The 26,732-nt window shown below is 42.8% G+C and overlaps 1 protein-coding gene across 1 annotated transcript in view; it reads left to right on the top strand.

Moving 5' to 3' along the window:
* Positions 1 to 4,192: 4,192 nt before the first annotated feature.
* The window catches only part of PDZD8 (PDZ domain containing 8), a 60,483-nt gene continuing 37,943 nt past the window's right edge, over positions 4,193 to 26,732 (top strand). Inside the window, exons 1-2 of the mRNA XM_037132836.2 lie at positions 4,193 to 5,313; positions 24,754 to 24,879. Coding sequence (XP_036988731.2) covers positions 4,448 to 5,313; positions 24,754 to 24,879 — 992 coding nt within the window. The 5' untranslated portion in view covers positions 4,193 to 4,447. The remainder of the gene's footprint in view (positions 5,314 to 24,753; positions 24,880 to 26,732) is intronic.

Below are 26,732 nucleotides of genomic sequence, written 5' to 3'. Positions count from 1 at the left end.
AAAGGCAGTTTCGAGAATGAAAATGCTTCTGAAGTACTGAGCACGCTTCCCAGTTACTGTGCTCTTGATCTATGATAGCCATCATTATTATTAATAGGGTTGTGGGGAGCCGCTGATGAATTTTTAGCCAAGAAGTGACAAGATCAGATTTGTACTGGAGAAATATCACTCTAGCAACAGTGCAACTCAGGTGGTAGAAGGAAAAGGGTTAAAGCCGTGCTCTCACTTAAAAACCTTTGGCAACTTTTCAAAAACTATACAATAGAAGCCAAACTTGCCCTGACATTCAAGCCCTATATAATTTGGCTCAATCCTACTTTACTTTTTAAAAATCTCTATTTTCCTCCTGTGTCGACCACTTTCAAACTACCCCCCAGTCATCCTGGTCTCAATTTCCCTAAACTCTGTTGGGTTTCCAACTTCTGAACTTTGGCCTCCTCCTGATTAGAATGTCCTTCTAATCATCAAAGGTCAATGTAAATTCCACTTGCCCCAAGAAAGTCCCCACCTTCCCCAGCCAGAATTAGCACTTCATCTCCCATTGACCTAGAATTGCCCATCTATGCTCATTCCCAATCCTCTCCCCCTCTTTGGAGAAATCGCTCCACCTACCAGCAGCCCAGAAGAGGCAAGACCCTCAGGCATAAGCAATAGGACTAGGAGAGCCCATCTGGGGTTCCTCCTCCAGCACTTGAAATTGAAATAGCATCGTTTCACATTAGGTACCAGAAACATAGGCCCCTAAAGATTTGGGTGTAGAGCTGGTGTCTTTCAAAGCTGCCTGTATGTTGAGGTTATGAGGAGGGAGAAATCAAGAGTCTTATGGAGGAATATGGTACAGACATGCAGAGAGATGTAGAGACAAGATACTGGGTGGGGGTGGGGCCAGAAGGAATGAGAGACAGTGGGAGAGAGGGAGAAATGAGGGGGTGGGGGCAGGAGAGAGAGAGAGACCTCTCACTCCAGGGTTTCTGAAAATTTTGCAGCTGAGTTTTTGGAGATTCTCCAGTCTCTTTAACATAAATCCAATTTCAGAAGGCTCTGTTCCCACAATACACTGGGTACTATCTCTTACCATCGGTTATGTAGAGGTGTGTCTGCACCCACCTGGACATGGCACCCCCAAGGACAGGGACTCTGTCCTATTCATTCAGCACCCCCAGAACCTGGCACATGCTGGATGCTCAAAGATGGTTGCAATTGAATCCTGACAGTTCACAAAATGGCTTAATGTATGTTTTTAAGCAATCATTCTAAACTTCTCTGCTTTTCACCGTATGTTGCTATACTTGCATGATTTTATGTCACTGTATCATTTTTATTAGGTTGGTTTTCACCCTACTTCCAAACTCTCCATATTCACAGGCTTTGGCTTTCTCGTCCTATTTGCTGCTCACCGGGAAGGATTCAGAGTTTAGTAGCAGAAGGGATCCATGTCTCTCTCTAGTTGGTGAGAATGCTTGTCTTACATTTTCCAGTATTCAACCACCACCACCTTTACCCTTGAAATGAATACTTCCCATGAAGTCTGTTGGGGCAGCTTAATTTCAATGATGTCATTTAAAACTCATTAAAAGGTCACCAGGCAAGCTAAGTAGCTTCCTCCTTCAAATACCTATTCAGAATCATAGATTTTCAGATCTGGAGCCAAAGGTTCTCAGACTCTTGAGTTTCTATGAACCAGCATTAATATTAAAGGGAGAGAAAAGGTTGCTGACTTTATATTCTTCCGAGGAATGCCATGAAAAACAATAAGCTCCTATTAACACAGCATTACCTCCTGCAATGCACAGGACAGCCCCAACAATAACGAATTTTCCAGCTGCAAATGGCAATAGTACTGAGGTTAAGGAACCCTGGGTTAGCTGACAACCTGGTGAAAGGGAAAAGAAGCAAACCACCCCCCCCCCAGCCCAGCCCCAGCTGGAAGGCATTTGCAGGCTCAAAACCATGGAATGGCCAGCCCAGCTGGGCTGTGATAGGATGGGTCAGCTGGGAGCTGGATCAGCTAGCCCCAGGCCTGGGTGGGGTGGCGGGGCAGGGCCAACACTTGCTGACATTCTGCTTCTTAAATGGCATAAGGCACATAAAATGCGTAACGCTGTGCCTGGCACACAGTCAATTCTCCGGATACATTTCCATTATTATTGTAAATGTTCAACTAATGTTACTATTTTTAACACAAGGGGAAAATATTTTTCTTTTATCTTACCAAAAGGTGTGCTGAGCTCCTTCATGGCTTTGAAGTGCGCCCCTCAGGAGACAAGTTTTACTGGGGAATCGAATGACTCTAATGGATTTCAAAGATTTGGGATTCCCAGAGGTCATTGGAGAAGAAACAGCGGGGAGGAGGAAAGGAGAGGGAGGAGCCTGTGGGATGGAGTGTGACCTGAGGATTCACTCTCATGAGGAACAGCAATTTGCCCTGTGGGTGAGGAGGTGCTTGAAGAGTATTTTAAGATGCAGGGAGGGTTAGTATACAGTTTGAGGACTTTGTGTTTCAGCAACATGAGGAACTAATCTTTTGCCTCACCCCATCTCCAGCTTCTGTGACATTTTCTACAATGGTGCATACATTTTATAAACAAGGTTTTTGGTGGAAACCGAGGAAGAGTCTACAATTTCCATTTGGGTTGAAACAGTGTAGAACTGAGGCAGCAGTCCAGAAGCAGAGGCCAGGAGCCAGAGGTGACCACAAGAACAGAGGTTGTCTTGAGCTCCCAGAAATCCCAGTATAGGGCCTTAGACTTTCTTAGGATGCGGAATGTGGGGGTTGAGCCTAGTCCCTCAGCAGTCACCTGTCTTGCATTTTTGTAGTAAAAGAGCCATCTGGTCTTACACCTGGGCATGAGTAAAACAAGATGGGCCTGGTTCCAAGGTTCTGTGCCTGCTCCAGCTGGGTAAGAAGATGGCCAAACTCTGTTCTTTGTTCTAGAATCACCCAGAGTCAAGAGAACACTGCCTTGAAGATCTTGGAGGGCTAGAGAGGAGCCCCGCCCTAGCACCTCGGGGCCAACCAGAACTAGTCTGAGTGTTGGGTGTGTAATCTCTAATCCTGGTAGGAACAGAGGTAGAAGTCCTGCGGTGTCCTTGCGATTGAAGCCACATAAGCATTGTAACAACCAAGTAGCCAGAGGGCATGAGAAATAACAGGTTGTTGGCAACCTGGCTTTAATTACCTCTATGACTTTGGTTAAGGTGCTACTCTGTGCAAAATTTCCTTAAGACTTTTTTGATCCCAACTTCCTCTTCCTGTGCATCAGGGAATCAATAAGCCCCCTCCCAACGGTAGCAATCTCGGTGTCATGGTACAGAGAAGTGACCAAGGGCTTGGGGTTTATTTAGTGTTGGACAAACCAGGCTGCACTGCATCACTCCAGGCAACTTTGCCTCTGAGCGGCAGTGTTGGTATCTGTAAAATGGGTGGGGGCTAACAAAAACTGCTTCATGGGTGGACTAAAGGTGATAATACACAGGGGGCGTATCCCACTGCTGGGGCTTGACAGAGAACCACTATCCATCTTCCAATCACCTGGCAAATTCATCTCACTCACCTTTCCTGTCCCAGCTCTTTTCCTTCTTTCCTTCTTGTTTAAATCTTAACTATTTTTCTCTGTCCCTCCCTCCCAGGGCCCACCCTCGGTGGACGCAGAGCGTCTGTCTGCTGGTGGGATGGTTGGTCAGCGACAGCGGTCTGTGAGGCAGTAAGTCTTCTCTTGCCCTGGGTTTAGGAAGTCTCCGAATGGCCACTTCTGAGTCTCCGTGGCACTGCCCTGCAGGGAAATCCCCCGCCAGCACACATCTCAGGGGCGCGAGTGGAAGAATCACACTGCAGCAGAGGTAACCGCCGGGAACCGCGACCAAAGACGGGGGATGGGCGCAGTAGAATATAACGGGATGACCAGGATTGACAACGCGCCACACCACCTCCTCCGGGCCTTCTTATCCTCCAACCGGTGGCCCCAGTTATCCTGTCTGATTTCGACAGCGGCTTCAGAAGTGACAGCCACGTGGATCGCGGGGGAAAGGAAGGTTGGTGTGGGGGGCGGGGCTACAAGGGCGCTGGAGCCGGAAAGGGCCCACGTACGCGCGCCCCGGCGCCTGCTGCCAGGCGACACCGCTGGGAGCGAGTACGCTACCGACGTCACGCGTCGTTCATCCAATGAGCAAAGGCCGAGGAGACGCGCCGTTCCGCCCCTCCCGCCCCCGCGGCAGTCCCGGCCAAAGCAGCCGCCTCCCGGAGCGTCTGGGGGGCCGCGGGCCGTCGCAGGCTCGGGCGTCGCAAGACGCGGACCCGAACCGTGGGACGCGGCCCAGGGAGCTTCTCGCCCCGTCCCCGCCGCCTGATGTCCTCAAGATGGAGGCAGCGGGGGCGGCGGCGTGAAGAAAGCCGCGCTGTGCGCGCGGGAGCAGCTGCCGGGGCTGTCCGGGCGGAGACCGTGGCGGGATGGGGCTGCTGCTGATGATCCTGGCGTCGGCAGTGCTGGGCTCCTTCCTCACGCTCCTCACCCAGTTCCTGCTGCTTTACCGCAGACAGCCCGAGCCGCCGCCGGACGAGGCCGCCCGCGCGCGCGACGGCTTCCGCTACCTCAGGCCAGTGCCGGGCCTGGCCCTGCGGGAGTACCTATATGGCGGTGGCGGGGCCGAGGAGCCCTCCGGCGGGCCCCCCGAGGGCGGCGCCACCCCGACCCCCGAGACCCCGGCCCCGCCGACGCGGGAAACCTGCTACTTCCTCAACGCCATCATCCTGTTCCTGTTCCGGGAGCTGCGGGACACCGCACTGGCCCGCCGCTGGGTCACCAAGAAGATCAAGGTGGAGTTCGAGGAGCTGCTGCAGACCAAGACGGCCGGGCGCCTGCTGGAGGGGCTGAGCCTGCGGGACGTGTTCCTGGGCGAGACCGTGCCCTTCTTTAAGACCATCCGGCTCCTCCGGCCCGTGGTGCCCTCCGCCACCGGGGAGCCCGACGGCCCCGAGGGAGAGGCGCTGCCCGCCACCTCCCCGGAGGAGCTGGCCTTCGAGGCGGAGGTGGAATACAACGGGGGTTTCCACCTAGCCATCGACGTGGACTTGGTCTTCGGCAAGTCCGCGTACCTGTTCGTCAAGCTGTCCCGCGTGGTGGGGAGGCTGCGCTTCGTCCTCACCCGCGTGCCATTCACCCACTGGTTCTTCTCCTTCGTGGAGGACCCGCTAATCGACTTCGAGGTGCGCTCCCAGTTTGAAGGGCGGCCCATGCCCCAGCTCACCTCCATCATTGTTAATCAGCTCAAGAAAGTCATCAAGCGCAAGCACACCCTCCCCAGCTACAAGATCAGGTGAGAGGCCCGAGAGGGGGGAAGGTATCCCACAGGTGCGGGGGCCTAGCTGCCGGGCATTCGGGTTTGGGTTGGAGGCTGCTGCCTGCGTGGGGTTGGGAGTCCCTCCTTTTCCAGGGATCTTCCCAGCCGTGGACAGGGTCTTAGATTAAGGCCAGTGGCGCACACCTTTTCTTCCAAAGGGCATTGAATGGAGCCAGGAACCTTTTCGCGTGTTTTGAGCACCTGAGACGCTGTCAGTGTGGGTAGAAGCAGCGTACTGATAGGGGGAGGGAAGCCCACCCGAGGGAATCCCACCCTAATCCCCAGGAGTCGTCTTTGGGGCCGTTGAGAAACTCTGTGGTTGCCGCATTGAGGGCACTTTGCAGCATCACCTTAGCCACGTTGAGAAATTGTTCCTGAACGCTTCGCGCGCAGGAAGAATGCGCTGGTAGCCCCGGCTGTTGGATTTTGCAACTGCAGGCCACTTTTTGCTCTGACAGCTGTTGTAAAGGAATACTTCTCCTCGGCCAGTTGTAAACGACTCGGGAAACTTACTGTCCTTCTCTGTCCATTTTGTATTAATGACACCTGCCCTTCTGGGATGGGTTCGTGGCTCAGACTCGCACCCTGCCCCTCCTGTGTCACCTCCCAGTACCTGTGAGCTCCTTGCACAGTACCTGAGGTCACCCTGCAGGGGGTATCTTAATGATAGGTAGTGATTTCAACTTTGGAAAGTCCTCCTGTATCTGGTGGCTTAATTTTATGTAGTATAATACATAAAATTAATGTACATTTAATACATAAAATTATTAAAGCCACCACTTTATGTATTATATAATAAAATTATAATACATTTGATTAATGTACAAGGTTTGTTTTGGGGTTTTTTGGGTGTGTGTGTGTGTGTTTCATGGGAGAAATGGAAGGGAAAAGGAAGTTTTGTGGGACCAGACTTTGGTCTGGGAAGGATCGTTCGAGTAGAAAGGGTTGTACGTAGCTATTCTAAAATGCCTGAATATTTGATTTCACTTTCTGCCCTTTAATTTTGTGTTCATTAACACATTTGACTCTTTTGGATTTTGTCCTTTATTATAAAGTTATGTCAATCTGGTATTTGCCTTGCCTAGGGCTTATTAGTGGAAGTTGCCTCTTTCCGTGGAGATCACTAATTTTATGTCAGTCTCAAGCATCAGTGACCTAGATAATCCAGAAATAGTTCAGGTTTGGGTTTGGGGTGGATTATTGACTTGCGTATGTAGCAAATTGACCTTACTAATTATGCTTTGTTTAGGCTAACAGCCCAGAATAACAGCTTAAAACTAAAACTGCGAGGTGGCAGGAAAGGTTTACTTTATAATGGAAATATTTCCATAGGTTTGCAGAGGACAGTGGTTCACAGATTGGTTTCGTGCTTTGTGCAGTAGAACATGGTTTATGGAACCTGCTCTCTGGGCTCTGGAACACACAGAAGTGACTAAATTATGAGTGATTTGTAGTGTTCCTGCAGTAAGAGGTTTATAGCTGTGTGTTGCTAAGAAAGTCATGAGAAAAGTTACAGATTTGGATATCCTGTCACAACTTAGATTCTGATATTTCCTGGGTAACTTTCAGATAATAAAATTTGATTTATTATTTGGAGAATATTCGTGGAATAGTCACAGTGGCAGTGAAATTACATACCGTTATGAAGGTCTTTAATAATCCAGACTCAGAATTCATTTAAATTTGAAGGAAACTATGAATAGGAGTTAGGAAGCCATCACTAGGTCTGTTACTTTGAAGGAACTTTATCATCTGTCATTGAACGTGATCACCATTTAAAATACAACTAAATTGCTTTCATTTACATTATCTGGAGGGATTTTAAAAAACAGCATGCATTTGGTTATGTATATTTCAACTTTTAAACCTTAAACATCAGATGATCACATCCTGAGATGTAGACACATGTGTTCTTTATATTGGAAGGCATTTCCATGGTCAATTAGTAAATATTGCACAAAATGTATCACTCAGTCTGTAAATATTGTACACCTACTATGTGCTTATCGTTGCTCTAAGTGTTGGGGCTTCAATACTGAACAGCCTCAACCTTTGTGAGAGCTCAGAGCTTAGTAAGATTTGAAGTAGCTTTACTTAGTAAGATTTAAACTAGAATGTGATTGATGGGGTTAAAGTAACTAGGAAGCTAATTTTAGTTTATTAAAGAAAATGATAAAAGTGTGCGGATGAAAAGGACTGTTTCAGGAAGTGTTGAGTTCTCTTGACTGTATAGCTATTCTACCAAAAGTGGGGTTTTTTAAAGATTTTATTTATTTATTTTTAGACAGAGGGGAAGGGAGGAAGATGGGGAAAGAAACAAAGAAACATCAGTGTATGGTTGCCTCTTGCACACCCCCCATCGCGGGCCTGTCCTGCAGCCCAGTCCTGCAGCCCAGGCATGTGTCCTGATTAGGAATTGATCCTTTTATTCACAGGCTGATACTCAATCCACTGAGCCACACCAGCCAGGTCAAATCAGAAGTGTTTTAAACTACTTATATTGTGGAGCAGATTCAAGTTTCAGCTAAGAGAATGAATTAAAACATTTAAGATGTATCACAATTCTCATAATGAGAATTAAAGTAGTGTTTATTCTTTTTTTATTATTAATAGATGAGGGAATAGTGCTCAGAGTAGTTAAATAATTTGCTTGAAGTCACACAGCTGTCAGGTGGTGAAATCCTGCTTGTTAAAGCCAAGCTGCCTTTCTGTTGAACTAAACCACCTTGTTCTTAAGGGGTTAAATCTTTGGGTACTGCCTCACATAGCATCTCTTTTTAATCCAACAGATTTTGTTCCCAGACAGAAGGTCTCACTAGCTTATTCCTTTTAGCCACCTAATTTATGTAGTAGAGCTAAAGTAGTAAAGAAAATTGTATTAAGTCCTAGGATCCTTTGACACTGTTACTGTATAACAAATATCTTGCCAATTAACATGGTGTCACCTCTTTTCTTCTTCATTTGGTTTTCTGTTTTCATGTTGCTATGGTGAAGGTGGCCCATCAGGATGCCAGTTCCTGGTGTCCCATATAGAGATGTGAAGGAGCTCAAGTGGTCACTTCCTAAGGACCCAGCTGATTGACACTCATTTTGACCAACCAACAGTTTGTAAAACATTGTATTTTTTAAAAAAGAGTTTCAGTATGTGTACATTTTCTAGGTATTATAATTCTAATGTTACTAATATAATTCTAAATGTAGCCACCTCCGTATTATTTTGATTTTTTCTTTTGAATGTATATTTTAAAATAGTAAATTACAGTTGTAGTATTTTTAACTGCAACTCTTGTCTAATAACCTTTTTCCCAAACTCCTTATGTACCCTCTCTTCTTGTAAAAAGGTCAGCTTCAGATGAGATGTTAAAACGGTTTTTGAAGGCACATAACCCACCGTATGAATAAAGTGCCCATAAAGATTCAAGGGGGAAAAAAGGCAGTATTTAAAAAAAGAAACTAACCTAAAAATTAGTCTTCAGGAGAGAAAGATACCACTAATGTTCTTGACTACATAGAAATTCAGCTTTAACATGAAATCTGAGTGTAACAGTCCTGGGGTGGTCAAGGTCTGGGACACAGATATTTGAGATTCTTACTGAGGCTTCTTGCCCTAGAATATTATTGCTGTGCAGCTAGCACTGGTTACATATTGTAAGGCCAAATTCAGCTTGCAGGCACGTTTTATTTGGCCTGCATTATGTTTTATTATTGATTTGTTTCTTGATTGCCAACATTTAACAATGGAAGATTTTGCATGATTTAGCTTTCTGGATTCTCTTAGGGAAAAATTGGAAGGTCTTGGGGCACTAGGGTTACATTCCTCATAGCAATAACAGGATGGAGAGATGGAGTCTAGTAACAGGTGCAGGAAGCTCTTATTCATAGTTTATAGTTTGCACTTGCTGGTTACACTTCCTGATGCTACTAACCTGGCCTGTCTTCCTGTGAACTTGAGACCCTCACTAAATGCTCGCCATATAAACAGGATGAAAATGAGGTGAGTTAGTAGTGATAGTAGAAGGTGATAATTTTTACCAGTCTTCAAACATTATATTTTCAGAGACTTCCATTGAACAGTTTATTTTATAAAAGACATTATCTGTATAATGTTGAATTTTTTTAAATCATTCTGCCAGAAATATTTTTAGATACCTTGAAACATTTTCCATTTCTCTGCAGTAGGTACGGTATGTAGATAATGATTGCTTTTCATTTACTTCTCTGATCTATAAATAAGGTGGGGGAGGGGTACATCTACTTATTGACAGTATTTGAATTTAATGAATGAGTATGGAACAAATATTTGGGGAAAACACCAGTTTTCAGGCTCATGGAATATCTTCTGAAAATGACTATCTTGTTATCACTATTTTATTACTCCTAAAAATAGTCTGATAAGTATTTGTGGAACTTTAAAATATTCTTAGTGATTAAAAATGAAGGAGGACCACTATGCTGATTAAGGTAAGGTCAAGGATTTTAGTATTTAATTAGATAGAGCTTTTTTATATTTATATTTAAATCTCTAAATATACCATTTATTTCAGAGAACTAAATTAGGTTTGGTCTGGAAAGCCTCGTATTCTACAATGTGGTTTGCAATTGAATTATTTCTTCTTTGGTCTTCTGAGATGGGGAAAGACAACATTTTTTCTTAATTATCGATTTTCTATTTTACTAATTACTTAAGATAAAGATGGTTTTGAGTAATCCATATTTTCTTTGTAACTTCCCAAGTAAATTTGCTGGAAGCTGACAAAGTCATTCGTAAAGTATAATATACGTATACTATATTTATTCACTTATTCTTTCATACTTTTCTTTCTATATATGGACAACTTTAAAAGGTGTCTTAGGCTGGAAACTACTTTTGAAATAGCTGCTACAATTTTTGCTTACTGTGGTTTTACTTTCCAGTGTTGAGAACTATCTGGGAGTGTCACACAAGGACATACAGGGTACCATTCTAGCTCTTCTGGAGCAATGATGTAATGCAGTAGTAGCTAATTTTTATCTGTTACGGTTTTTCTTCTACTCCTGCTCAGATGAATATCTCTGTATGAAAGGAATGGACAGATCATTGGCTTAGAGCTCAATAAGTTGTTTTAAATAGTCATTTATTTTCATTAGTTACTTCCTGAAGACTACCAACACCTAGTGTTGTGGTAGGTCTGGTGAAGGGAATAAAAATGGTTATAACACAGCTCATGCTCTCAAGATGGGTAGTCTTTCTGGAGAAAACACACAATAATTAAAGCTCATTAATCGGGCATTTGGATGGAGATGTACATATATAGAGATTTTATTTATTTATTTTAAGAGAAAGGGGAAGGGATTGAGAAAGAGAGGGAAAGAAACATTGATGTGCAAGAGAAACAGATTCGTTGCCTGTCACATGCCCCCAGTGGGAGACCTGGCCCCACCTGGCCCCGTGCCCAAGCATGTGCCCTGACCAGGAATTGAACCAGCGGCCGTCTAGTTTGCAGGCTGAGCCACGCCGGTCAGGGCGCACTTGGATATACCTAAGACCTTTAGTTCTGCGAGAAACAGGAAGAGGAGGGGCAGTGTCTCTGTGGGGGCAGCCATGTCACTCCCACGTGTTGTGTAGTATTTTGTGGTCTTAGGTTTCTCGGTGCACCTAAACACATTCCAGCTTATTTGCTGGTTTTACTTATCGCAAGGTGTTTTTGGTTTGTTGTTTTTTTAACCTTCACCTGAGGATATAATAGGGAGGGAGGGAGAGAAGGAGGGAGGAGGAGACACAGAGAGAGGAGGGGGGGGTGAGAGAAACACCCATTTGTTGTGTCCCCTTTGCCCCCTGGCTAGGATTGAACTTGAAACCTAGGTATGTGCCCTGACCAGGGATTGAACTTGCAACCTTTTGGTGTATTGGACGATACCCCAACCAGCTGGGCCTCCAGGCCGGGTGCAAGTGGGTTTTCTTAAAGCTGCTTTCAATTACTGTGATTTAGGCATTTAAAACATTTAGATGGTAGATAATGAATTGATCAATTAATTCTTTGCTTCAGAAATTTGATTTGCTCCTTGAAGGGTAAAGAGTAATTCTCACCATTGTTAAGTGTATTACTTTCTCTAAAATTTAGGCGAGGTGATGTCTGATCTATTTTAATATTTGAAAAGCTTATTCTTGGTATTTAATTTAGATTTTAATCAGGACTAGAATTACAAACTCTTGACATGGAAGAATTTAAAATATATTTGTAGCAAAATGTGTCTTTTTAAAAAAGTAATGGTAGAGTAGTAGATAAAACAGATTGAATTTAGTTCAGATATTTTTGAGGTTAAGGACGTATAAGGAGAAAATTTGTGGCAGTTCTGGTCTGTAATAAAGCCCATCAAGACAATTTATCTAAATTATAAGCTATTGGTTTAGTAAATTGCTGACTTAAAATATTTGGATAAATTGCTCAAAATATTTGAGCTGTTTAGTACTAGAGAGTTAGAATTTGGACTCAGTTATTCCAAGATTCGTGTTAGTCAACAAGAGTTTGTTTATTAGACTGGACTGTGGTAGTCATTGCCGGAGCCTGGTGGATACTCTGCTCTTCAGGTTCCTCCTGAAAGTAGCTCAGCCCCTTGTCCTGAAACAGCAGGACTGCATCGTTAGGAGTTTATATTTTATTTCCAGAATTACTATTGATTTGTTGCTTTAGTGTATCCTTGGGCAACTCATGCAACTTGTTATTTTTGAAATAAAAATCTAAAGTTGTTCAAGTTCTTGGAGAAAAGAATTGTGTAAATGTAAGGTAGCATTAGGCACTTCTGTTATTTTTGCATAGGTTTAATGCAAGGATTTTTCTCAAATAGGCAGGTACAAATCATTTGAGAAATATGTTCATGTAATAAGTCCTGATATTAGGTAACTATAAACTAAGAGGAGCAGAATATAGATAAAGTAAAAATCATTTATACTTCGAAAGAAGCATTGCTGCTTTTATTTGGATAGAAAAAATGAGAAGCTGGACAGTTAAGTATTAACTTTTCTCAGTTCTCTTGTTCAGATACTGTGCTTTTCCTTACTTCATACCTGGAATGGAGTTTTTGTCCATACATCTAACTTGCTTTAGAAGATCAGACTTCTGTATTATTAACTTTATTGTTCGTCGTCTTGACCATAGTAGAGGGTTGATAATCTTGACCCAAGATGTTTTCTCTTCCCTCATTCACTAGACTTCAAAAGGCATTTAATGTACTCAGTAAATGTTTGATACCATTTTTGTCCAGGGCACCATGCACTGCAAAGACAGTGCTAAGAGGGAATCAATAAGACAGCCCTTCCTTCAAGATTTATTTTTAATCTAGTAGTGAAAATGGGCTACAACTTAGAATCGAGGAATTGCCATCGCTAAGAGTCGGTACTCTCTAGCTCAGTGGTTTCCAGAGCGTGGCTTGGTGACTCTACTGGCTCTCCAAGATCCTTAGGCTCGGGGTGTCTACCAATCAGAACTGTTCTCCTACTAATATAAAAATGTTACTTGCCTCTTTCCCTCTCATTTTCTCACAAGTGTACCATGGAGTTTTCCAGGAGTTACAGGATGCAGGAGCCACGTTATCACCCTGGTGGCTATGGAACGTGAGCTTGAGTAATTCTTACATTTAAAAGTGTCGTCATTTTTAATTTCTAATGTAGTAAATATCAGTAGATATAATCCACATAAAGAACAGGTCTTTGGAGTCCTAATTTCTAAAAATACGGGGATTCTGTGGGCAAAATATTTGAGGACTGCTAGTCTAAGCCTGAAGATTACTTGTTTTTACCGTATGTAAAGCAGGTGCTCCTGTTGCCTCACTTGCTAAGTCAGCTTTCATAAATATTAGACAGATTATTTTTAATGGACATACAGTATTGCTTTTGTAAGGAGCACGCAGGGATTGTTGCAGTTTTGACGTTATCATTTACTGTGTGATCATGGAAAGCCACTTGAATGTCCTCATCTTTAGTTTCTTCCTGTGTAATATAAGACAAGTCTGTACATTGTTATGAATCATGAGAATCAAGGATATATGTGAAGGTGTAATTGACAGGTGTGCTAGAAACATACAAAGTGGTACTTTATATTCTCTTGTTTAAAGGCATATGTTGGGGAAGCTGGTAAGGAGGAATGGAAGGAGTTTCGATTTGAGGACAGTTCTCATGTTTCTGTCCCCCACCCCCCATTTATTTTTAAGCTTTGCAAAAACTGGGAACTTTAATTCATCATAGGCTGTGGTAAGGGACCCTCTTATTATGGGTCCTGATGATCATAAAAAGATAGGAGATTTATCAGACATGGTCAAGAGGATTACTTTGGTTCCTTGAGCAACTCATTTGATGCTTTATCTCTGGTGCATGGGATATCAGTTAACATTGACTCACCTTTGAGTCAACAGCTATCGAGTTCTGTTATAAGGGACTTTAGACCTCTCTTATCACTCTTTTGTTCTGTGTACATCTGAAACCACTTCAGAAAATCCTGGGGCATTTTAGATATTGGTTATTCTGTGCAGAATCAGGAGTTTGGATAAAAGCAAACATTTCTTGTTAGGTAGAGGATGTATGGAAGAGTGGGGGTAAGGCTTTTTGTAATGGTATCTGTTATCCTCGTTCTTAGTTTTATAACTATTCCAGAGCACTTTTTTCTCCTTAGGAGTACAGAAATTAAAATAATCTTCCCAAGTATGGACTTTGTCAGTATACTGCGCACCAATTCCATAAATAGAACATTTCTCCATTGGTTTCTGTAAGTCAGTTTCTTAATATATTCTGCTTAACGTAAGCCTTGGTTATAAAGCTCAATGACGCAGAAGCAGAAAGCTGATACTTAGGGTAGGGAGGCACACTGCCTATTGTTAATTTGATATCCTTACAAAGAACACAATTTTTTAAAAAACCAATTAGTATAGTGGCTGAAATTATGGCCTTGTGGAAGCTGAAATCTGAGGAAGACAAACAGCCATGACCTTGAACATCGTATGTGGTGAATGCTGAGTTCTGAAATGATTCTTGTGGAAGGGAGGACATTTGCTATCTAACATGTGCCTAGCAGATCAGCCTTAAATAGATAAATAGAAAGTGTGATAGGAAATGTTCCTAGAGCACCTCACTGCCAAATGCTTATATGAACTTTCTCATCAATCCTTACAATAACTGTCTTCTACTAAAGACCCTGGGCCTTTCAAAGTTAAAATCGCTTGCCCAGGGTCTCAAAGCTAGTAAGTGTTAGAACCAAAATGCAAAACCAAATACTGACTCTAAAACCTATGTGCTCGACACTTCTTTAAATTGTCTTATCAGAAAGAAACTGACAAGAGAAGGCTGCTAAGAGCTTTTTTATTTTTTTATGTAACCCTGATAACGGTCCTCTGAGGTGGAGATGTAATTATTATCCTCGTTTTGCATATGAGGAAACTGAGACTTACGGTCAAGGGTTTGCTCAGGGTCACATTGCTGGGATGTGGCAGAACAGGATTCCAAGCCCAGCTGCTTGGCTTCTAGGGCCCGCCTTTAACCACTGTTCTGCACTGCCTGCCTGCCATGTGTTTCCTCGGGCACCTCCCAGTTTAGTTGGGGGAGGGGGTCATCTGGGGAGAGGTAGAGAGAGACAGACATGTAAACAGGGTGGTTAGTGGCATAACAGAAATGTACATAAAATGCTTTTAGAACACAGACGAGGAAGTAATTACTGAATTGGTAGAGGGAAGAGACAGGTTACAGATATGAGGTGACTTTGAAATAGAACTTGAATAGTGAAAAAGGAGCTCACCACGTGGGGCTGGTCACGGGACCAGAGTGGTTAGCAGGTAGTCTCTCAGGAGAAATAGTGTGGCAGTGCTGACTTCAGTAAGCATGGAGCAGCTTGGTATAAATTGTCTTTTTAGTGTGATGTTAATTGAAAATCGTCTAATTTGTCTTCAGTAAAATTGAAGATTTGAAATTTAGGCTCATGGTTTACCAGTACATGCAGAAAGTTAAGAGTATTTTGAAGCACTTGAACTTCGTTTCTTTCTAGGTTCCATCCGGTTGCACATTAGTGTGCCGTACTGGACATACGACGGGCACCATAAAATATGGCTAATCGAGGTTTTGTTGTTATAGTTAAATGCAACAGGGAACACATTATTTTAAAGAGTACTGAGGTGCCTCTGAAGAATAATAAATGAAGAAACATTTTGAAAATGATCACCTGATTTATCTAGTTTCTTTGTTTGGTGTAGGAGAATTTGGAGCACACTTAGGTTTGCTAGTTTCTTACGTGAGACTAAATGGCAGAAACCACGCAAACTCCTAATTGCCTGTTTATAGCTGCTTGTTCTACTTTGCTTCCTAGGCAGGATGTAGTGCTTGTATTCCTTCCTGGGCCTATAGAAATACGACTGCCGTCTCCAAGTGTCTCACTGTGATTGGTCTCTACTCCCAAGTAAGCGTAGTTAATGAAGAGAGGAAATGTCATCTGAGCGCTCTATTAAAGGACAGTTTAGCTTTAGACACAGGGAGATGGGCTGGAAATACAGTGCAGGGGGAAAAAATAGCAAAGGGACAGAGTCAGGATGTTGTGCAGTGTCGTCAGAGGTTCAGTGAGGAGGTCGGTTTGATAAAAGCTGGGCATTGAGAAAGAAGAAAATGACGATTTGTGTGCCCATTACGTGCCAAGAGCTCTACTAGGTGCTTGACACCTGTGAACTCTCTAAATCTTGGTGATAGTCATGTAAGATAGCTTTTTATTAAAGAAAAAGTAAAGAGTCTTTGTTTGGGTTTAAAAAATACTCTTTTTAAGAAGAGGAAACATAATTTCAGAAATCACAACATTCTGACTAATCGTGAAAACCTGAACCAGGCCAATGGGGAACATAGAGGAATAGCAGAAGGGACATTTTAGCAATATTATTATAACGGGATGGAGGTAGAACTCACTGATTGTGAGGAGGAGCAGAAAGGTGACTGTGGGTTGCCTAGTGGTTATGAAATTGGTGGTGCGGGTAAGGGAAAACAGGAGTGGAGGGACAAGTTTGAATAAAATTGTTGAATTCTAAGCATCAATATATGGAACTTACAGAAACAGTAAGAGCAAATGATGTTGCTCAGGAAAGTGTAGAAGAGAAGCAGGAAGAGAGAGGCCAGGTGGTTTTAGCATATAGAGCAAACCTCTTCTAATTCTTCATTATGGAATGTTTCACACTTACTCCGAAGCTAGGGGAATAGTTCAGTGGACTCCCAGTATCCATAGGCAGATAATTAACTTGTGGCCACTTTTGATCATCAGTCTCTCCCCACACCCCCCTCCATGATTATTTTGAAACACGTCTCTGGGAATTGGAACCATACTCTATATTTGCATTATTTTCAATTTTGCGTTCTTTTCACAACACCTTCTCTCCTGGACAAAGCCTCATCCAGCCTCTGCCTGAATATTTCTAGAGATAGAAGGTATGCGGTGCAGTGAGATAGCTGTGTCCTTTTTTGACCAGCTCTGATTGTTAGAAAGGTTTCCCTTTTACTGAGCCGAAAATTCTAGCAGATTTAATACTTGGCCCATCCTGAAGTCAAGAGTAGATTTAGACCTCTGACTATTTTTACATTGGGTTTGTAGTAAACCTTCTTTCCTAGAGATCATACTGTTTGCAAACAGTTTTTCTGCTGCCATGTGATGGAATTGTCACCAGCTGGCATTCAGGGTGCTTATAGAGCAGTCTTGAAAAACACATCTTGGAACAGAAATATATTTTAGATGTTACAAAGAAGATTCTGGTGGAGGACTCCGGTCAAGATGGAGGCATAGGTAAACACAGCTCGCCTCCTCACACAACCAACAGCAAAAATTACAGGTAAACTAAAAAAATGACTTTCTCCCAGAATCATCAGAAATCGAACTGTGCGGAAGTCCGACAGCCAAGGAATTAAAGAAGCCACATTAATCCTGATGGGTAGGAGGGGTAGAGTCATGGAATGGTCAGTCTCACATCCACGTGTGATGGATAAAAATTAGGAGAAGTGAGCAACTAAAAATTGGGGGGATACCTTGGAAGCGAGGAATCCCAGCCCCACACCAGACCACCCAGCCCAGGGATCCACCACCAGGAAGATAAGTCCCCATAACTTCTGGCTGTAAAAATCAGTAGGAGTTGGGGCATTCTAAGAAACTGCAGGATTCCCAGGCATCTCCTCTTAAAGGGCCTGCAGTGGACTTAGGACCTACACAGACTTACTCCCTCTGGGTTCCAGCACCAGAGCAGCAACTGGATGGACACCAGTGGCGTATGGGGAGGTACTGAAGTGTATGGCATCAGGGCGAGTGCTGGGGGACATCCTCCTAAACAAAACTCCAGAGGCCAGGCAGTGGCACTGTTCCATTTCTGAGATCTACCCCACACAGAGCCACAGAGCAGCCACACCATATCAGAGACTCCATCGACTTGGTTCACACAGGTTGCCCCACCTTGGCGATTACCTAAGGCTCTGCTCCATCCAGCTTACCAGTATGCTCTATCCTACAATAGGTCACACTACTAAGCCAGGGAGTCAAAGCAGCTCTGCCTAATACATAGAAACAAACACAGGGAGGCTGCCAAAATGAGGAGACAATGAAATATGGCCCAAATGAAAGAATAGATCAAAACTGAAAGAACAGAGCAAAACTCCAGAAAAAGAACTTAACAAAGGGGAGATAAGCAGTCTGTCAAATGCAGAGTTAAAACACTGGTTATTAGCATGCTCAGAGAACTCTTTGGGTACTATAAGAGCATTCAAAAGACAGGCAGAAATGAAGGTTAGTTACACTAAGTGAAATAAGAAAAATTTACAGGGAGCCAACAGTAGAGTAGGTGAAGCTAAGAATCAGATCAATTATTTGAAACATAAGGAAGAAAAAATTCAATCACAACAGCAAAAAGAAAAAAGAATTTAAAAAAACAAGGATAGGCTAAGGAGCTTCTAGGACAATTTCAAACGTACCAAAATTCAAATCATAGGGGAGACAGGGAGAAGGGAAAGAGCAAGAAATTGAAAACTCACTTGAAAACATAATGGAAGAAAATGTCTCTAATTTGGTGAAAGAAATAGACATGTAAGTCCAGGAAGCACAGAGAGTCCCAAACAAGAGGGACCCAAAGAGGCCACACCAAGACACATCATAATTAAAATGCCAAAGGTTAAAGGTAAAGAGAGAATCTTAAAAGCAGCAAGTTACCTGCAAAGGTAAGACTGTCAGCTGATTTCTCAAAAGAAACTTTGTAGGCAAGAAGGGACTGGCAAGAAGTATTCAAAGTGATGCATACAACCTAGATTACTCTGTCCAGCTAAGCTGCCACCACTGCTTTTGGGTTTTTTCCCTTTTTTCCCCTCTTTTCGAGCTTTAGATAAATTGAGTGTTACTGTGTGTACCATTGTTTTTCTAGCTTCTTTAGTTGATAATACATTTAGTGAGACTGACCCATGTGTACTGTGTGTAGATGCAGTTGATAAATTCATTGCCTATAAATATGGTTTATTATATTTGCTGTAGCGTATTTCAGTGTGAATATACCTCAGTTTATTCCATCTGTTATTGATGGGCAATTGGATTAGTGCTGTTAGGAATGTTCTTTATTAGGGTGACACTAGTTAACAAAACTGTGCAGGTTTCAGGTATGGCTGTTCTTACACAAACCTTTTCGTGAACATTTGTCCACATTTCCGTCGGCTATGTCTAGGAGTAGGATTGTTGGGTCATTGGTTATGCATCTGTTCAGGTTTACTGGATACTGCAGCAGAGTTTTCATAGTAGTTATAATAGCTGCACTAGCAGCTTCACCTCCTGTTTAACATTTGGCATAGTCTCTCTTTTCATTTTAGTTAATGCACATAATTTAAAAATCAGATTTAAAAAATATTGCAGAAGGACTTAAAATGAAAATCAGCAATTACTTTTAAACCCTCTGCTTTCCTCCCCTAAATCACACTCTTCAAAAGCAGCCATTTGTATAATAACACTTTCTATTTTAAACAGCTTTTCGGAGGCAGTGATTAAGAACACAGATTCTGGGGCCACACTGCCGTTCTTTCTTACCTGGGCTCTCCGACGTACAGCTTGTGTGACCTGGAGCAAATTATTTAATCTCCGTGTGTCTCAGTTTCTGCATCTACAGTGGGGGTTAATTAGAATACGTATATCGCAGAATTATTTTGAGAATGAATAAATGTAAAGCCTTTCACATGGAAAGTACTCAAAGAATGTTAACTATTCTGATTAATCATGGTGTCCCCTCTGTATTGTTCAGCAATGTCATCCAGCTGTTCTTGATACAACAGCTTTGGACGTTGTCTCCTGGTGGACCTCCTCCCAAGACAGATGAGGGTTTAACTTAGTGACACTTTCTCGCCTTCCCTCTACCTTTTCCCAGTCCAGCTGTGTCACTGTTTCCATTTCATTCATTGAACTGCATCCTTACTTATACATGATCGATGACATTTATGTTCTGTTTAGAGTTAAATCTTCCTTGATTGGTCTATTATTTACATTATAATGAAGTCCGTATCATTTTTAATTGCAGGTCTGTCTAACATGCAGATTCATGTTTTCTTCTCTCTTTCTGTTTCAAAATATTTGTGCCATTCAAAGCAGTACATTCCTAGAGTCAAGTCTGAATTTTTTTAACTCTCTTACCTAATTGCCTTAACTAAATTTTCAGGATGCAATTGGAAAATTAATGCCTCCTTCTTCCTTCTGCCCATTGTACTTGTTCCCTTTATTTCCCAGAGATCTTACCGGAGCTTTCATCACCTGCCCAAACTGCACTTTTCTCTTGGCTTCCACACACCTGTCATCTGGGTTTAGAAGTCACTGCTTTCTTGTCTTGGGGCCACTGTTTTCTGGATTATTCTTCTTTCTTGCTTTATGCCTTCATTTTGCTGACGTGTGTCATGCATATCTTGTAACTTTCTAATGAAGGATGCAGTCTCCAGCAGGCTCTTTGTTCTCTCTGAACCTGTCTCCTTATCATTGTGAAAGGAGGAGATGATCTGCAACCACGCATAACCAAGTTACTGTGAGGGTCGAGTACCACAATGCATGTGAAACCCTGAGTGTCCTTGTCAGGGACCATCATGCTAGGTGTAGTGTATATTCCAGCAGAAACCAGGGTGGGAATCAAATCAGCCTCAGGCTCTGGAGTTACAGCTGAGTTCTGTCGTGGACTGAATTTTGCCCTCCAAAATTCACATCTTGAAGCCCTAACCCTTAATGTAATTGTATTTGAGAGGGCCTTTAAGAAGGTAATTAAGGTCAAATGAGGTCATAAGGAAGAAATCCTAATTCATTAGGACTGGTGTCTAGAAGAGGAGAGGCATCAAGAGTGTGTGTGTAGAGAAAAGGTCACGAGAGGACACAGCAAGAATGTGGCTGTCTGCAGGGTAAGGAGCAAGGCCTTGCTAGAAACCAACTTTCCCAGCACCTTGATCTTGGACTTCTAGCCTCTGAAACTGTAGGAAAATCAGTTTCTGTTCTTGAAGCCACCCCATCGGTGGCACTCTGTAATGGTAGGGCTAGGAGGATAATGTGGCTCCCGATTTTGGCCTCAGTGTCTAGTATTTGTGAGACCTCTCAAACCGTTCCCTGTGTACAGTGTGCCCATAGTTTGGGGGTTCTTGTAAGGATTACGGTCAGTGGGCAAACACAGTGGTCCCCCAACCAGGGATGCCTGAAACTGCAGGTCGCACCAAACACCATATATACTGTTTTTTCCCTGTATGTACACACCTATGATAAAGTGTAATGTCTTCTCTATCTTAACTAAACACTTAGCATACACTGTGGCCGTAACTTGCAGTTGAGGTGTGACTGAAAAACTGGTATAAATTTCTGTTCCTTCTAAACAATTTCACACATAGAAGATTTGTTCTTATATAGATCTTAGCAACCTCAGTGTATGATTTTTTTTCTTCCTTTATTAAGTCAATAACTTTAACCTTTTGACTTGCAGGAAGCACTTTATGGCTTCCTTTTGGCATACTCCATTTGCCCGCATCACTGCTCCCTTCCTTTGGGACTATTACTGAGTAGAATAAGGGCCATGTGAACACAAGCACTGCAGGACCTCCACAGTCTAGCTGATAACCGAGACAGGGAGCACATACGGTGCAGACACGCTGGGCAAAGGGGCGACCCAGGTCCCTGGCAAGACGGGGCAAGGCAGCACAAGACTTTATCACACTACTTGGAACAGCTCACAGCTTAAAACTGGCAAATTGTTTATTTCTGGAATTTTGCATTTAATATGATTAGACCAGTGTCGACCGCAGGTAACTGAAACCATGGGAAGCGAAACCTCGGATAAGGGGCACTGCTTGCTACCTGTCAGTGCGTTAACAGCCAGTGCCGGTTATGGCAGCCACTCTATTTTTCACAGCCTTAACAGGGTCTGTAAATCATTTTAATGGAGCTATGGTATTTATTATTTTGTTTCTTACTTAATCAGATAGTTTAACCAAACATTTACAAGTCAAAGCAATGGCAAGGAAAATTATTTCTGGGCAACTGGGTTGGGTGTTTTTTTAAATGGCTTTATGGAGATATTATTCATATTCCACACTATGCACCTGTTTAAAGCTTACAATACAGTGTTTTCAGTATGTTCACAGATGTGCACAGCCATTGTCACAATTGTAGAACATTTTTATCACCTCAAAGGAAACGCCACACTTTCAGGTGGCATCCCCTAACCCACATTCTACCCCCAACCCTAAGCACCCCCTGGTGTACTTTCTGTCTCTGTTCTGGATTTTCATATAAGTGAAATCATATAATTTGCGGCTTCAAGGCTTACTAGCTACCTATGTTATTTCTTTGACTATTTTTCTCTGCTCCACCCTCTATCCCTCTTCCTTCCCCTACCCCTGGCACGCTCATTACATGCAGGTCGAGTGCTTAATGGTCTCCCACATTTCTCTGAAGCTCATTTCTTCATTCTTGTTTTCCTCATTATTCTTTGATTTGCATAACCTCTGTTGAGCTGAGGATCTTGCAATTCACTAATTCCTTTCTTCTGTCAGTTTGTATCTCCCGTTGAAAGCCCTTTTGGTGAACTTTTTTATTCTGTTATTGTACTCTTCAACTCCAGAATTACCACTTAGTTCTTTTCTTTAAATTAAATTTTATGAAAACTTTTGCGAACATATTTATGATAGCTATTTCGGAGTCTTTTTATGCAGCCTGGCGCTGGGTCGTTCACGCTGGCGGTTTGTGTTGCCCGGTTTTTTCCTGCCTTCTTGCTCATGCTTCCTGTTCTTTACATGCCTCGTAACTTTTGTTGGGAACCAAATCGTTTATCTAACCTATTACAGCAGCTCTAGGTGCTGGTCCCTCTCGCCAGGCATTTTGCTTGTTTGTTTTTAGTGACTGCCTGCACTGTGTTAGAGAAGTCCACCCTTGCCGAGTTAGGTCTGAGAGGGTGGGAATGAGTGGGTTTCTTTACCTGCTTGCCGAGCAAATAGCTTCAGCCCACTGCTTATTGTATCATTTTTACAATGGAATACAGCCTACTAGTTTTATAAACACTCAGAGCAAGTGCCCCAGAAGCATGAATAAACCCATATTAGACTGCACTCCCTACAACATTAAGGTTACACACCTGTGAAATTGTACTGAATTTTAACTATACTTGACAAGAAAAGTTGATGCATAAAACAGCTGTGATTTAGCAAACTTGGATTATTTTATTCAAAGTTGCTAGTGTATTTACTAACATCTAAAATTTTTTTTGCAGAGTGACATCAGTTAAAATGCTCTCCAGAAGCCATGAGGCTTATATATTAAAAGCACTCAGCTGCAATGTTGTATTAACCTGATAGATTTAGTTCCTAATTTTCTTTCTTTCAGAAATTCGGTACAAGTCTTAATGAATCAGACTTCAAATGCAGAAACAATGGGGCTTTCTGTTTTTCATCTAGCTCTGAAGCAGAAGAAAAGCACTGAGCATTTGTCTGTAAACCTATTTATTTTTCCCTAAAAAGTTTTTCCTTTAATCCTGTTGTTTGGGAAACCGTAAAACAGCATTCTTCCTCCTCTGTCAATACATAATATTTCAGTATGAATCATAGGGTGCTGTTAATATTTCCCAAATATTCATTTCATTTTTCGTGTTGGATTTTTATTCGTCAGCTCAGCAAATACTTGAGTCCTGAGTGGGTGTGTGGGCGGAGCGGAGAATTGTGAGACCAGGCCACCTTTGAGATTTCAAGGCGTAAAGGCACAGTGATGACTGACTGCAGGATGGCGGGGAGTGGAAGCAGGGCTGTGGCCCTCTACGACCTGGCCCACTGCAGCCCACCACAGAGCGTGTTCGGGTTTGGGTAGGCTTGGCGGGGTGGGGCGGACCTCCGGGTGGTGCTGTCGAAGAACAGTTAGATCGCTACCAACTCAAGCAGAGATCTCATTGGCTTCATTCGTGAATCTGCAGTATTCTCTCTCGCAGATAGAGGAATTGTACAAAATGGAAGGTTTTTATAGGGAGAAGAATGTTACAGCAAGGATGTTTAGAGTGGACTATTTCAGGCAAGGACACATCTTAGGGAGGCAGGGGGTCTGACCAGACAGATTACATCACTAATGTTGACCAGGAAATTGCAGATTGACTGGATTAAAATTCCATTCACAGAAGAGGCCTAAACAACAGTTGAAATGTTAGGAATTAAGTCTTGATGGGGCCCAGCACAGTGACTCCACGGGGGGCCTGTGGGTTCTTTTTAACGGTGGGAATATGCATGATATCTTACGGTATGCAAAGGGACTAGTCACTGCCAATTATGTGTGTGTGTGTTTGTGTAATTTTTTAAAGATTTTATTTATTTATTTTTAGGGGGAGGGAGGGAAGGAAGGGAGAAAGAGAGGGAGAGAAACATCCATGTGTGGTTGCCTCTTGCGTTCCCCCCACTGGGGACCTGGCTCCACAGCCCAGGCATGTGCCCCAACCAGGACTTGACTGAAGCAGGATTGAAGCTAAGACCCTTTGGTTTAAGGGCCAATACTCAAGCCCACTGAGCCACACCAGCCAGGGTGCCATCAATTATTTTGTTTCCATAGACTAGTGCATTCTGAATCGTGGTCGTGTATTGTAGGAGCACTCCTCCATCTAGGCCAGAAAGAATCTCTGTCCTGCCCCACCTAAGTTTCAGGGCCACCTGGCGACCCTCTAGATTTTCTTTTTCTTTGTTCCAAGTGTCCTGCCTTGTCAGTGAGGGTATGCCAAAAAAACAGGAGGTCTGGGTGCCACGGAGAAGACACCATTTGCTGCTGGTTATGGAGCATGTAGCAAGCATTGGTTTTGCGGAGCACCTGCAGTATCAGGTGTTTTGTTTTGTGTTGTTTTCCTATAGGTAGGCTTTGTTACTATGCTTTAAAAAGGTGGTATTTACTATTCGGAAATTTAGACTTATCTTTACTTTTTTAGGTTTAAGCCATTTTTTCCATTCCAAACCTTGCAAGGATTTGAAGAAGATGAAGAAGAGCATATCCATATACAACAATGGGCACTAACTGAAGGCCGCCTTAAAGTTACGTTGTTAGAATGTAGCAGGTAAGTTCTGTTTCATTCTTACTGAATTATGGGAAAGTGAAGTGAAATGCATTTAAGCAGTACAGTGTATTATCAGGAAAACCTTTAATCATAAACTTCATAAAACTAGTCCTTTCCAGCTTGCAAAAAAATATAAACCGTTCTTTAGAAAGCTTTCTAGCATGGGGAGAGGAGGTTATTTATTCTTCAGTAATTCCCCAAGTTTTTATAGGCGTGATGCTTGGTTGGCATCTCTGACCTCCCACCTGTAGGGGAGCTGTTCATAGCATAAGTTTTGAGAATTGTGTGATAATTGAAAATACCCTGGCAAGTTGAAAAATCAGACTTGATTCTTAAAATTTCGGAGCTTTCTGAAGGGATCTCAGATATAATCTCTCTCAGCCTTCTTACCGTATTTTACCAACCCTGTAGTCCAAGTTGTGTTCATATTCTGAATTACTTATTATGCTAGTCTTTTTACTTATGTTGACATAAGAATGTCTAAACCCGTACGTCCAAAATTTTTTATAAGTGTTTATTTGAGCCAAACTAACAACATACCAGAAGCAAGTTCTCAGATGCCCCAGAGAATGACAGTGTTGCGTTGTCTTTTATGTGTGGAATGAAGGAGAGAACTAAGGAAGATCCCATGAAGGTGGGAGAAAACAGTGTTGCAGATAGTTAAAAAGGTTCTGCTGTCTACTTATATGCCTCCTCAAAGGTGGCTGTGCCCCTGGGGGGTCTAAAAAAAGGGATCACTCTGGCATTCACAGGTGTGCTAACCTAGAGGTACAAGAACAGGAGCAGGGCTGCTTAAGGCAAAGAGAAACCTTTTGATAGGCAAAGTCATGGCTGCCCACCGTGACCCTGTGAAGTTACTTAGATTTCCACGGAGCCCCTTCTTCATCCACACTTGTTTCCTAGCACTGGCTACTAGTATAACGACCCAAATGAGCTTTTCAAAATGGGTATCTAAGGATCACTCTCTTACCTAACGTTCTTTAATGTCTTCCCCATTCTCTGAAACATAGACTCAAATCTGCCAGGACCTGCATGCCCGCTTACCTTTCTAGCTTCTTTCTCTGCCCAGCCCTCACTCACAGTACTTGAGCCACATAGGTCTTTCTGAGGCAAGAGGTTGGCAACCTCCTTCTCTGAAGGGCCAGGCTGTAAATATTTTAGGCTTTGGGATTCACATGGTCTCTGTTGCAACCACTCCCCTCTGCCTTGTAGTGTGAAAGCACTCAGAGATGGACAGGACAGCTGCGCGTGGCATGGCTGGGTGTTCGTAAAACTTGACGTAATAAATTGCGTAGTCCTTGTGTGTCGTGAAGCTCTTTTTTTTTCCACTCATTTGAAAATGTAAAGAGTACTGGCAGCCCACAGGCCATACAAAACAAGCAGTGAGCTGGACTGAGCCCGCAGACAAACGCACTTCACCCTCCCTGCTAAGGTACTTCAAAGCACCAAGCCCTTGTGTGGGCCCCGCTGTTTCTCTGCTGAGGTCCGACCCCATTTCCTGCTCCTGGAAACGAGCCTTGGTTCACCTCGAAAGCTCCATCTTTAATGTGTCTCCTAATCATTCTAACTGCAAGTACGCTGTCCTCGTGCTACATTTCTGTGACACTTGGTTGTACCACTTATTTGATACTTACCACTTCTATTTTGATTTCTAATTCATAATAAAAACAAGTACTTGAGTACAAAGGTTATGTTTTTGTACCTAATATATTTGTGTCCTTAATAATAATTAGGTTAATTTTGAATATCTTAATAATGTGCTAAACATTTTTTTTGTTTGTCTTGAGTGACTCATTACTGTGCACCATTATGTCAGAAAGCTGGTTGAAGAGGAATTCTTTTACCAAAGGCTA

The sequence above is a fragment of the Artibeus jamaicensis genome, unplaced genomic scaffold, assembly GCF_021234435.1.
Source record: "Artibeus jamaicensis isolate MK-2021 breed Jamaican fruit bat unplaced genomic scaffold, CSHL_Jam_final contig_490, whole genome shotgun sequence".
Classification (NCBI taxonomy): Eukaryota; Metazoa; Chordata; class Mammalia; order Chiroptera; family Phyllostomidae; genus Artibeus; species Artibeus jamaicensis.
This window is presented reverse-complemented; position numbering and strand designations above follow the sequence as displayed.